Below are 14,473 nucleotides of genomic sequence, written 5' to 3'. Positions count from 1 at the left end.
TATATATATATATATATATATAAGGGGTGCCATGATTTTTTAATGTTAATTTAAGAAAACAGTATCTATAGGGCTTGTCAATTAAAGTGTCATTATTTATAAAGACAGTGGACATCGTTCTTCACAAAAATGTAAAGCTCTGTTCTATTTTTTTCTCCCATCACATCTTAGTCAAAGCACAGAAACTAATATCTCAGTAGAAGCAGTTATAAAGAATCTATATTTGTCATTAACATTTATGCATTTAGCAGATGCTTTTATCCATAGCTTTTATCCTTTGCATTCAAGTTTCATTTAATCAGTTCCTTGGATGTCAAACCCATGACTCTACTTTATGAACTACAGAAATACAGAACAAGGAGCCCACCACTGCACTGAGTGCTTTTTATTTATAAAATCTAAAGTAATAATACCAAATGAATTGTAAAAAAAAAAAGAAAGAAATTAATTTAAAAATAAAAAAATGAATTGTGTGTATACACACACACAATTCATTGTTTTATTTTAAATTAATTTCTGTGTGTGTGTGTGTGTATATATATATATATATATCACAAATATATAGTATAGTAATATACCAAACTAATTTACATCAAATAATTAAATTAATCACTGCATAATTTTATTTAATTTTAATATTATTAATAATGCTAAATATCTGGTATGCATAAAAAATAATTTTTGGTTTACTGAAAACTGTTAAGGCATATAGGCAAATCACATTCAGATATAGACAGGATTTTTCTTTTTTTTTTTTTTTGCTTGGGGAATCTGCATAATGGATTTAAACATGCTGTATAAATATCTGGTAGCATAACCTAGACCTACTACAGCATAACCATAAATTATACAAAATATTTAATAAACAAACGTACAAGAGGCAGAAGATGTTCAGAACTGATGCTGGGAAATCTGCAGAGATTTTTGAGGACATCTTCAGGCACTGATTTCGTATGGACCTGGTCACGGCTGACAGAAAAAAAAAGGTTCTCGCTTACACACAGACATACCTATCAACCCATGCAAATATTCAACATTCCGGTTACAACTGTTCACAATAATAAATCACATTTAGAGAATTCAAGTGGGAGGTAAGGAGAGCGAGAGAGAAGGAAAGAGAGGTAGCAGGAATTTGTTGCGCAGAACGATGGCAGGAAATGCTATATCCTCTCCCACACAATCACTGAGACACAGTCCTCCCTGGCCCTGTGTTAATAATTCAGCACTTAACTACCAGTAAAACACTCACACACATGTGGGAGTGAATCGCTTCCTCTGTCCCTGCTCTGGAATAAAGAGAAGCAGCATCTGACAAGGGAAACACATTCCTCAGATGCAGTCTTTCCTCAGGGCGCTTTCAGCAATGCCTATAGAGCTCAAATGTCATTAGCAAAACAAACCTGCTCTGTCCCTCAAGTGCCCGTCTGGTTTCTCTCACAAACACACTGCATGCCCATTCCAGGCCTCGAGAAGCACAAAAGCCATAAAGCACAAATAAAACATCTTTTGACTCTGTTTCCCTTTTGCAGTTGACTGTGTCGTCCCGAAGAGCATATGATGCTCACAGCGATCTTCAAACCAGCCTTGGCACTTTTGATAACTTCTCCAAGAACAGAGAAAACAATTGGAAGCCCTCCACGGAAAGCCTAAAACAAAAGAATGAAGGCACACAGGCAATGCAAGAATGAGTTATGATCCTCCCGAGAGAACACCGGCCTGGAAGTTGTCTGTACTCTCTGTACTTAGCCAGTAATGAGCCTGTAGGGTTACACAATGCCTGTTTTGTCTGAAGAGGGCTCAGACTTTTAAATTATTTCTAAATCTATGGATTATTCTTGCAAGATCCGCTGTCGTTTTGAGAAAGTACAAGCACAAACTTTACACAGCAGAGGTTCTCAACTCGTGATAGGACACGGACAGGAGGGAAAACCAATGCTAAATGCAAAAAAAAAAAAAAAAAACAACAACAAAAAAACAGTATAATCAAAAAGAAACCACTCTGTGTGGAAAAACAAATTATGTGAGATTTTAGTGCACATTTAAATGCAACAATGACAACACAAGCAGGTTGCAAACTCATCATCCTTCTAAACCATGTATGAAAATACACAAAGAAAAAATAAAATTCAATGCAGATTATATTAAATACAACCCATTTGGGTTGCAACATAAAATTTGTGTTCAGACCCACTGTTTTAGGATTTATTGGACGCATTTGGGTGCCGTTGCACAGCGCAGATGTCTTGAGAATCAGAACGCACGTTTATTGGCTGAGTTGCTCTTATTACTTAATTGTTTGCTCCAAAGGACACAGTGAACGTAAGCCAAATACAACATCCATTTCAACATAACCTGAGGGTGACGTGACCGCGGGGCCACCAGAGATGGCACCGGGCGCTCTGTCCACCTTGGCACACCATCTATTTTGGCAACCAGCACAGATGCGCAGCCAACAGAAGTGAGTTGGGATGTAGACAGACAGGGATGCAGCTCTTTCCATCTGCTCCCAAAGCATCACTAAGCAGAGAGCCACAATAAGAGTAACCAAAAAAAAACAAGTATTCCAAGAAAGGAGACCCTATGCATGGAAACGAACACCGACTGCCCGGTGCTCATGGGCTCTGGGAGAAGTTCTGGATAATAGACGTAATGCATCTTACCTCCAGACCTGGCCGAGCTGCAAGATGTGGATGATGGACTGGAAGAACCACACAAGCACTCTGCAGCATTTCCGCGTGCCGTTCGCAGGCAGGGTTCTGCCGCTGCCGCTCCGCCGGACGCTGTCCTTGGTGCTGAAATCGTATCCGTCCCCGCTTGGGGAGGCGCTCATCTCCGAGTAATCATACACGAACCACCTGAAACTTAACACCTGAACCACTGCGGAGGGAACCACGACGAACACTAACGTGAGCCCGAACCACCAATAGTCCCGCCTCAAGTAGTAGTCCGCTGCCAGCCACAGGTCGGTGGCTCCGTCGGAGAAGAAGACCAGGAGGGCGCACAGCACCCAGCAGCAGTCCAGCAGCGAGAAGCGCTTCTCGGCGCGAGGCTGCAGAGGAGCCGCGCTCTGCTCAGGGCCAAGCAGACACCGAGAAGCGCTCTCACACACGGCTGCTCCATCCGATTTAGCGGCCATGTTTGTTGTAGAAAGAGAGTGGGCAAAGGAAAGCGAAGTACAATGAGAGGGGAGGGGGATGTGTGTGCTGGAGAGTGTGTGTGAAAGCTCATGGGAGAGTTGGGAGAGAGAGAGAGAGGAGAGAGAGAGAGAGAGGGAAGGAGGAGTGATAACGGACAGACCTCGGGGATATAATTGGCTTGTGCTGGGATACAATCAGGCTGGTTTCACAAACCTTTCGTTGGAAGGACTACAAAGATATGCAGCGTCTTGTGAGACTTTTGTTTTTTCTTTAAAAACGACCAAAATGTGTGAAAATTCAGTGAAATGAAAATGAATGACAGCTTGATAACAAACACATAACCTAGTGGAATGAATAAACGAGCTTTTTGTAACTCTGAAAGGCATATATGGTGTCCAATGTTTGCTACATTTTTTTTTCATATTTATGGTTTCATTTTAATACATATTAAGTATTTTTATTATTTTTCTGGTTATTTATTTTTCTGACATTCCAGGAATTCCTTAATGCCTTAAAAACATTAATAGCCTAATTGTATATTCACGATTTATATTTAGTAGGAAAGTAAATAGAAAGTAATTTGACAAATACTTTCATCCATAGTAATTTACAGTATGCATGCTAGTGTCATAAGGAAAATATAAGTTGTATCCGTGTTATGACTTTTGACCAGAGGGAAAGTTAACAACATTTTAGTTTTTTTGTTGGTAAATCTGTAGAGTCAGAATTTAACAGTGCATAATTGTGCGCCAAGTTACTGATGAATAATTAATCAAACTAACTGTTCAGAGCTGTTCAGTTGTGACGTCAATTTGTGGGCAATCTGAAAGGTTAATTCTTCATGGTTCCCTCAACAACAACAACAAAAAAACTTAAGTAGCAGTTTTAGATGTATAAAGTATTTAGATTTAAAGACTTCAACAGCTGTCTGATTTGTTAATCACAAATCAATTTGTTAATCAGGTAATATCACATCCTTTGTTCCTCCATTTAGCAGCTTGGTAGCACTTAACGTTTTAAGCACTACGCATAAGTATACTTCAAATAATGTTTAAGACAGATTTTACTCAAATCTAAAAGTACTTAAAAAAAAAATAAAAAAAGCGATTGTCTTACATGTTTTAGGACTTATTTTACTGGAACTGTCATTATGACAGCGGAGCTGCATGTTACCACCCCAATCTAATGTACCATACCTAAAATACGGAAGCAGTTTGGTGGATGTTGACTCACAACAACAACAACAACAACAACAACAACAATAATAATAATAATAATAATAATAATAATAATAATAATTATTATTATTATTATTAATATTATTATTGACAGTCATGGTGACCCCTCTAAACTTAAAAAAAAAAATGCATACGACTTTTACACTATATTCAAAATCTTTTGGGAGATCTAGATTAATATTACAGTTTGGTGTAATGAATAGATCCAGGGTTTCCAAGTCTGCATAACAAACCCAGCAAACAAAAATGCAGGAGTGGTAAGTCTTTCTTTTTAGACTATGTAAAATATAACTATTTACTGTTTGGAGATCTTGTTCTGATACTATTTTTCTCTTCTTTGACGTTTCATCACACAGGATCCCTACCAGTCGTCTAACACTGTGTTATTATTGGTAGAATGCAAACTGGGTTGAGTACATTTTTTCAAAACATTATTTCAAGCATTTCAGTCGAATATAATTTACGCAATGTCAAACCTTTAACCCCGTGAGGGAAAAAAATCAACCCATGGCCACATTTTAAAGGTAATACAATTACGCAGGAAAACCACAGACTTGGCAATCCTACATAGATCATAAACCTTTAAAAAACATTGCGCTAATATGTAAAATAGTGAATGAAATTTGAGAACAGTTTGAAATTTGAAGATTGTCAGTGAACAGTGACTAAAATTCAACTTGTTCCTTCAGAACACGGACCTTCAGAAGACTTAGAATATAACAATGGACTCATATTGACAATTTATACAGTATATCATGCTATTATTGTGCTTTTATTTTCATTTTATGGAAAAAAGCTTTGTGAAGTTTCTTCAAAAATTCTCCTACAACATACAAGTTTGAAAAAACATGAGGGTCAGTAAATAAAGACAGAATTAGATTTTTGTGGGAACTTTAACTGTCAGTCAAATCAAAATGTCCACACAGAGCTTTACAAAAAAAAAAGAGAAAGGATAGGCCAACATGTTTTTGAATTGGTGGAAAATCAATTCCAAGGTAATTTTCAACTTAAAACCCCTTATCTGACAGAATGGAAGTCCAAAAGCATTGCTCATGGACCGTAAGAAATGAGTAGCAGACCTAATTACACTTATTCCATTAAGTCAATTAGTGTTCTAGCTTACTTTGGGATTCGTACTGGCAGAGTTGCAGGGTAGGCTCTTTAACTTCCAGCAGAGATAAATAATGCTTAGCATTACTGCACGAATCAGATATACAGCATCCGCTTTGACACAGAACAGACTCTGACCCGGTCTAACCACTATAGCACTGTCGGAGAGGTGCAGTGAAATCAAAGGGAAGTTCACAGAAGCAGTGTAAAATTTCAGTTCCCTTTGAGACTGCTGTCCATTAAATAATAGCTCACCCCAGCCCTTTTGGTTCAGAAGACATTATTGTCCTTTTCTGTGTCAGTTACAACTGCATGAGTGACTGACTGAGTCTTTTGAAGCAGACATGCACCTCTATCTTTGTGAGCATCTGTCTGAATAATGGGCTGTTTGGTGGGGTCAGATTACTTGAGTACATTAATCAAAGCTTTTTCAGGTGAGTCAGTGCTTTCTTATGCTGGTGTTTCCATTGCCAGCAGTTGTCTGAATAGTGCTGTGAGACTTATTGTGTCGTGAAGACCCTGCTGTGGGAAGGCTCACATTTGCACCTTGCTTTTTTCTGCTTTTTCACCCCTCTGGCATAATCATATGACCAATGAATCGGACTGTATTCACGTTGTATTGGTTCTTGTGTCAGCGGAATTTCAAATTCATCTCCTCAGCTGTTTCCATCACTTTTTCCTGGGGTCTCATCATGCTGATGTTCGTGAAGTGAAGGAAATTATTGTTATGTGGCACTATGTGTATGTGCTTCCTCTTAAAACAAACACACTCATAAAAAAGATCACTCTAGCAAATTTTATTCTGCAGTAGCGAAAAATCACTGTGGTGCTAATTTCAAAAGTCTAGCCATATTCAATTAAGGAGGCGTTGACACTGTTTTCACAAACTTATGAAAAATTCAAATGTGCAAGTTTTTGAAAACAATAGTGTTATAATTTCCATGTAATCTACTAAAAAATAATTTGTAAAAAACGGTGATGTCATGCGCATACATAGGAGTCTAGAGGAATCCGCAGGGGTGTAGTGTTTAACTACTGGCCTGGCATGCATACAGCAGCGTTTTTAGTCATTTTCGCAGATCCATGTGAACTGGATAATTTTGACAACATTGTCATTTATACTTAAAACTTTTCAAAAATAAAAAACACAAAGGAAAAATCTAATTCATGGAATTATTAACAACTCCATTAATTATAACTATTAAACAATAAAAATACTGCCCCATTTCTGTGGGGGGTTGAGCATCTTAACCCAAAGGTCTAACTTCAAATCACAAATCCTCCATCAACAAATAGATAAATACATAGTTCGTCATGAAACACTATATGGCGCAGGCCGATAGTTTTTAACTCAATCTGATATAATTACATTATTATTAACATGGCACTACTGATTGGTTTCTTTTCACATCAGCCGCCAATGAGCTTACTGCTCAGCATTCAAATACTGGGTTAGTGTTTGCTGTAGCAGTTGCAGCGTGCTTCAGAAACCCTCCACCTTCCCCAGCTCCACCTGTCTAGATCTGCTACGGGGAGATTTCATGTATGTTATATATGGGGGTTATTTCATATATGTTATATGTGCAGCAGCAGTATTTCTTACATGCTCACAGCAGCATGTTGTGGATGTATTGGCAGTAGCAAGTCTCAGTATTTGCTCTGCTGCAGCACCAGCATTGTGGCAGATCTATTCCACCAAGATCAAATACATTAACATTGCCATGTATACTATCATGTTAAACAGAAATATATTTGGAGTGACAAATATTACAATTTGAATTAAGGTGTCTGACACGAACATTCACATGCTGTCAATGTGACAGATTTTTTATGAAGAGATATTCTAATCGCAGCAGTTCTGTAGAGAATGGGAACGTGATGTTGGCAACGCAATGCATTCTGGGACTTTAGGACATCAACACTACAGTTGAGACTGAGTAATAGTGGAGGTATATGTTAAAATTTAGATTATACAGTTAAAAACACAATAGAATGGAGAATGCTTGCTGTGTTATGAACTGCCATATGCTTTCATGACCGGAGTGGAAAACAGATCTGAAATCAAGTGCAATTTTCTGTTTTTTAGCTTTGACACAATGGTGAAAGTGAAAGTATAGCTCAATGAACATAAACAACTTGACCAAAATTTGGCTTTGTCATTTGTATTTAATATTTATTATGGATTCATAATTTCCAATCTGCTTGAATTTATAAGTGCTCACACCATGAATATTGTATGAAAACACGTTTGGAAATGTTATGTGTGATATAGCTTGCTGCGATCACTTTCTGTGTTCATAAAGCAACGCTCCTTTGATTCATTGTTCAGCAACTCTTGGTAAGAAATCCTGTATTTGTTCCATTTAAGTCCAGTAAAACTTATTTGGTGTAGCGCTTTCACAGTACAATTCATTTCAGAGCTGCATTACAGAGGGTCATACTGTTATTTTGGCCCTTATTGCTTTAACATTAAGATATTAGGGCGATATGATGATATGTGTTGACTAAATACATGATCAACTGGCTGAGATCAAGCTATATAGTGTTTATTATTTTATCTGGCAGATATATCAGTGGCACTTAGATATTAAAAACTGGAAAAGATAGAAGGTGGCTGTATGCTTTCTATGGTGTGTATGTGTCGTGTCCTGGCCACGCAAGGGATTCAAATATTAGTCCATTTATTCTAAGCAAGTGCAAGCAGCTCCTAAAGATATTAACATAAATAGACGTTTTTTCCTCTTGTGATTTGTATTTGTTGTTGTTACGGAGAAAGTGACAGAGGCGTTCGGATCCATCTGCAGAGCTTTATTTCACAATGTGGTTACAAAACAGGCAAGGGTCGGACACTGGCAAACAGGCATATCATGGGCAAGACAAAAGAGTAGTCCAGTAAACAGGCGTGGTCGATCTCTGGCGAACAATGTCCAAAAACGGCAATCCAAAGGGGTAATCCGAAACACAGGCAATAGTTCAGGCGAGGGTCAAACAGAGTCCAAACAGAGCAAGGCAAGAGAAAAATCCAAAGACAGGCAAGATATCCAAAAACACGACTAGACTAAACAGGCAAAACTTAACAGGACTAGAATACCGGGAATGGCTCCATATAAAGTAGCTATCGCTAAGCACAGATAAATGCTAACAATACTCGGCCCGGAAGAGCATGTGAATGGGTGTTATTTAGTCTGTGTGATTGGTGGCAGGTGTGAATGTAATCAGTGAAGTGAGGGGGAAATGTAGATGTATGGGAAATGTAGTCCGGGGTGACATGTAACAGTCTGTGTAGTATGAGAGTCCATGTGGTGGATAGTGACCTCTGGTGGTGAACAAACAGAAGTCCATAGACCGGATTCGTGACAGTTGTCATTGTATGCTACTTATTAACTACCCATAATGTACTGCACAATGACAAAGATTCCCATTCTCTATTGCACTATGAAGAAAACTGGCCCACCAGTAAGATTCACACTTTTGGTCACATGCCACAGAGCCACTGCTGTAAAAAAAAACTACAACTAGGTGACACACATGAACAGACTATTTTGCTAAATGCCAGTGAATAGCAGCAGAATAATCTGGAACTAACTCTTTAATTCTTGAATTTGTTGGGAAAAAGAAAAATCTCTGGAAGTCAATGGGGACCAGAAACTGTTTGGTTACCAACATTCTTCAAAATATCTTCTTTTGTGTTCAGCAGAAGAAGAAAAATCTTACAGGTTTGGGACAACTCAAGGGTGAGAAAAGGATGACAGAACTTTCATTTTTGGGCGAACGATCCCTTTAAGTTTACAATATAAATATAATGAAACATTGATTGAAAATGGTTGAAATCACTTCCATGTTTTCCGTCATTCAAACACGCAAAAGTATCCAAGATTTGCAGCGGCTCTGAAGAAAACCTCTGTACAGAGGTGGGGTTGTCTTCACTTTTAGATGGTGCTGGATAAAAGTCATTGTCGTTTTAGTCTTACAGATGCGCTGTTGGATTAATACCTTAATTTACCTTCATTATTTTAACTTGCACAACTCTAACAACTTGTGCTAGACTTTTGTCACTAGTCTCATTAGTTCATTTTAATAGATATAAATATAACTGACAGTGCAGGTTCAGGTATACAGAATCTTACGTATGTCGCAAGCATTACAGCATGTCAAAACATTGTCTAGGGAAGGCTACTTTACTCACAAAAGAAGACTGAGTGAGTTAATATAAATGGTAGTTAACACAGGATGGCATTTAATGGGAAACACTGATATGTTTATTATGTGATACACTGAAGACTCAGAGCGTCTATCATGTCTCCACCTCTGTCACAACTACAACTAGGGTCTTAAAAACCACAAAGCACTATGAATTAATAATATTATGCCATATTTATATAATATATACAATCTATTTCAACATATACAACAGTCCAGGCTGTCTAAGCGGCTGTTTGTCATGATATGCACGAATGTATTACTCTATCGCTAGAAGGCATGTGATGTTATGCTAGTCTCGTGTTTGAAACGCTCAGTTTGTTTGTGTGTCAGTGGCAGGAATCTTGTGCAGGCTGTCAGCTGCCATGTCTGCTCGCCGTTGTTTGTCTGGTCCTCTCACCCCGGTAAGACAACTGCCAAGCCACTGCTGCCGCACTGATCTGGTGATCCACCACGACAGGCTGACGTTGGGAGAAGATGGTTCAAAGAAAAGGCACGAGGGGACTGAAAATCAACTCTGAAAATCCAATGGAGCAAAGACACAAAAGAAAACAGCGTGGAAATGGAAAAAAAAACAAAAAAAAAACAGGTGTCTCGGGAAACTACTTTGAAGCTGTAGCCAGCCAAGCGACACATAATTTGAAGCAGTTAAAGCTATGGTGTTGAAAAAGTATTCAGCTACACTCAAAGATACTAAAAATGGCTGAACTCAATACATTCAGGTGGACTCACTTTTTATATCTTCTTTTTATAGTGTACACAAACTATTTAAGAGGCCAATATCTTTTAAAATACAGTATGTACATAACTATCAGATTATATAATCTATAACTTGACGACTGTCTAACTTTATGCCAAAGAGCAAAATACAAATGGCAATGCAAAAAGTAATCTGTCACCTAATAGAAACCAACAGTAGCAGTGATGCTGCCATCAGGGACACACCCCCACCCCCCCAAACGCGATCGCGAACGGACTGAGGGGGGCCCCGCATCAGCTAAGGACGGCCCTGGCTGCCATCAAGTGCATCTGGGAAGCCTTCACTTCAAAGTGGGCACACAATATTACAACATCATTCACATTCAGTTTGGGAAAAATTGTACAGAATTAGCCTAAAGAGGAAACAATGGACGACCAGACAAAGTTTCCTACTACAGTATTTCGGAACTGAAAATGATACAATTATTTATTTAAATCACATATTGCGCATGGCATCTAGCAAAAACTTTTATTTGTATTTTTTTTTTAAATCATGAAAGTTGAGTAAATAATTTTAGAGTAAATTTTTTGAGTAAATCATTTGCTGTTTAGAAGCTCTTTTGCTATTAAAATAACTAACATTCACAACAGATTTAACATGATAACTATAAAGTTTTTATAATTATTCTTATTTTATGAGAAGAGTGGAGTCCATTCCACAGTGATAATGACACAGAGGAACAATATCATCATTGGAATGATTTTTTTTTCTTCAGCTGGTGAAGAATAAAAACATTGACAGCCAATCACCAGACTTTCAAAAACTCGAGACTTTAAAGCGGCAGACAACATAACTGCAGTATGCGCTTACAGTTAACAGAATGTTATCATGTGTTTGAACACTAATATAGTTATCTTTATAGTTATCTTTCACGGTGTGAAGGACCTTTAGTCATGTTTTTACATTTTATGCCCTTTCAACACCATAACTTGAGCTTTAACCTTGTGTGGTCATGTACATGGTCATACCTAAATATTTCCGACTCCATTTGAAATCCGCAAAAGACTCCTTTTACGATTTCATGACTGCCAGTGTAAACGCAGATTTGACTGTCAACATGAACTGTAGGCCATTTCTATTATATATGACCCCGGACCACAAAACGTCTCGGTTACGTATGGTAACCCTCGTTCCCTGAACGATAGAATCGTTCGGCTCCGAAGCGAAAAGCTGAATATGCGCTGCATCTGCTGCCTACTTATACTCACGCTGTTATCAGCAGCAGCTTGATGCAATAATCGCATGCCAATATGCATTGGCTCATTTAGTTTACACTCGAAGTAGATTGGTCTCTCTAAGTGAGATCCCAATTCGTCGGTCATCCGACGTGACGTCGAAAGTGACCGACTAAAAGGGAACCAGGAATAAGGGTTGATTTTTTGAAATTGAGATTTATACATCATCTAAAAGCTGAATAAATTAGTTTTTCATTGATGTATGGTTTGTTAGGATAGGACAATATTTGGCCGAGATACAACTTTTGAAAATCTAGAATCTGAGGGTGCAAAAAAATCTAAATATTAAGAAAATAGCCTTAAAAGTTGTCCAGATGAAGTGCTTAACAATGCATATTATAATAAAAATATTATTAAGTTTTGATATATTTACGGTAGGAAATTTGCAAAATATCTTCATGGTACATGATCTTTACTTAATATCCTAATGATTTTTGGCATAAAAGAAAAATCGATAATTTTGACCCATACAATGTATTGTTGGCTATTGGTACAAATATACCCGTGCTACTTAAGACTGGTTTTGTGGTCCAGGGTCACATGTGAGGTCTTTTACACCTCTTTTAATGTTGCACGTGACCCATACATAGCTTACCTAATGAGCTACAATATAACAAAGACTTATATTTTGGCCTAACAAAAAAATATTAACACTTTTTTCATTTATTTTTTACCATATCTACTTAGCCAGGACCACTAATAAGTATGAACAATAATAATAGTGACAATTGCCTTAGCAGGCACCACTAATTACAATTTTTAATTACTAGCAGCTCCACAAACTATTGCATATTAAGCAAATGTTCTTCATTCATATTACTCAGAACTTATGTAGGCTAATTATACCATAATGTGAACTTTGTACTTTCAATGTAATATGTGACCCTCCCTCTGAGGCAATAAAGGGAAAATGTGTCATTTATAAGTATTGATCACTGGTGCAGAATGGTATGCTGTTGTATCAAACAGTCTAAACAATGTATTAACTCCAAATGAGGCACATCTGTTCAGTAAATCAGTTTGTTGGTGCCACATCTATTTCCTCAATCACATGTGTTTTTAACCCATTAGCTGTGTTTGACAAGCGTCTAAGTACCAACTACTAAAACAAGTGATAAATTAGCTAAAATGCTGAAAGCTGTTATTAGAAAAAGTATATACAGGGTAGTCAGGGTAACGCCATATTTAATTTTTGACAGGAAAACAAGGCTGTGAGAGATAGAAGTACAGTGTGTTTCAGTGGATTTAACTGTTATTAAATCATACTGATTTTTGAGTTAGCAAAATGTCTCTCCCAAGTGGCAACCTTCCGCTCTCTCTCGTGAAGCCAACACAGAAGTGACATAAACTGTAATTCGTCAACTGGCCGCTAGAGGCTGGCTGCAAAAGGGAGTCAATCCCATAGACTCCCCATGTTAAAATGCCCAACTTTACAGCAAAGTTTACAGCCTGGTTCAAAAAAAGATTTTGGTCTATATAGCTAATTTTGCCCTTCATGACAACTGTGAGGGGGGTGAACTCATCCGCAGGGTTGGGAGGGTTACTTTTAAAATGTATTCCGTTACAGTTACAATTTACTTCATTAAAAAAGTATTCAGTAACGTAATCCAAGTACCACAATATAAAAGTAATGTAATCTGATTACTTTTGGATTACTTCAAGTTACATATGTAAATAAAGTAAAAAAATCTATATCTAAGTACTTTTATTTAACTATCACTTTAAAATTAAAACTAATAAAAGCTATAGTAAAAACTATTTGAAACTATTAAAAACCGTGTCTTGTTTCACCATCTAGATATTACAGCCTGCATATTTATATAAAAGGCTATGCAGACATCTAGTGGCTATACAGTTTAGTATTACAGTTTTATTATTATTATTTTTTTTTTATTTCTCTAACATAAAAATAAATATAGTTTATACACAACGTTAAAAAATTTACACCATATAGATATTAGTCTATTTTAAAATAAGCCTACATGTCAAAATGTATGTGAAATGCTATCTTTCTTTATTTCATTGACTGATCCGGGGAGTGGGGACTCTCGTGTTCATTTCTACATTTTCCAGCTCATTTTCCGCTAGAAAACTTACAACTGCAGTCATGCACACCATGGAATTTCTAAATTTCTAAATCACTAACAAAATTTCTAAATCACTAACAAACACTAAATTTTAGCTAACATGATGATTTCCATGCTAGTCGTACCTGCAAATGTGCAAGTTGTTTGAGTAGCCTTTGTTCAAGCAAGAGTCTTGCATAGCTTACACTGTACAACTATGTTATTTCCTTTATCCTTTTTGAAGACAAAATAACTGAAATTTCCAGACATGAAAACGTTTTTCCCAGCAGGAAGCTAATTAACAGTAGCAGCGTCTCATCCCGCATTTGAGGAGAATAATTGTAGATGGGTGTTATTTGCGCACGCACCAGCAGGCGGCTCACATGAGTCAACATGAGTGTCAACAGAACCAGGAACTACTGTATGATGAAGCAGCGCTAAATATAGCGTTATGATGTCAAAAAACTCATTTATTTAATGTTAAATGAAACAAATGTAATCCTGATAGTATTCCCACTTTTTACAAAATGTAACTGTAAACTGAATACTTAGTTTTTTGATGTAACTGTAACGGATTACAGTTACTAGATTTTTGTATCCTGATTACGTAACGCCGTTACACATATTCCGTTACTCCCCAACCCTGTATATAATACATCCTAAATCTCAGATATTCTAGTCTGTAAATATGGCTCTGGATTCTCTTTCCACCTGTTTTATTGTCTGA

At 37.2% G+C, this 14,473-nt stretch overlaps 1 protein-coding gene across 1 annotated transcript in view; it reads right to left on the bottom strand.

Annotated features, from left to right (window-relative positions):
* Positions 1-3,195, bottom strand: part of LOC107681407 (XK-related protein 7-like) — a 95,610-nt gene extending 92,415 nt beyond the window's left edge. The window contains exon 1 of the mRNA XM_016477705.1: positions 2,661-3,195. Within this exon, the coding sequence (XP_016333191.1) occupies positions 2,661-3,136 (476 nt within the window). The 5' untranslated portion in view covers positions 3,137-3,195. The remainder of the gene's footprint in view (positions 1-2,660) is intronic.
* Positions 3,196-14,473: the final 11,278 nt, after the last annotated feature.

This window comes from Sinocyclocheilus anshuiensis, unplaced genomic scaffold (genome assembly GCF_001515605.1).
Source record: "Sinocyclocheilus anshuiensis isolate Anshui unplaced genomic scaffold, SAMN03320099.WGS_v1.1 scaffold881, whole genome shotgun sequence".
Classification (NCBI taxonomy): domain Eukaryota; kingdom Metazoa; phylum Chordata; class Actinopteri; order Cypriniformes; family Cyprinidae; genus Sinocyclocheilus; species Sinocyclocheilus anshuiensis.
This window is presented reverse-complemented; position numbering and strand designations above follow the sequence as displayed.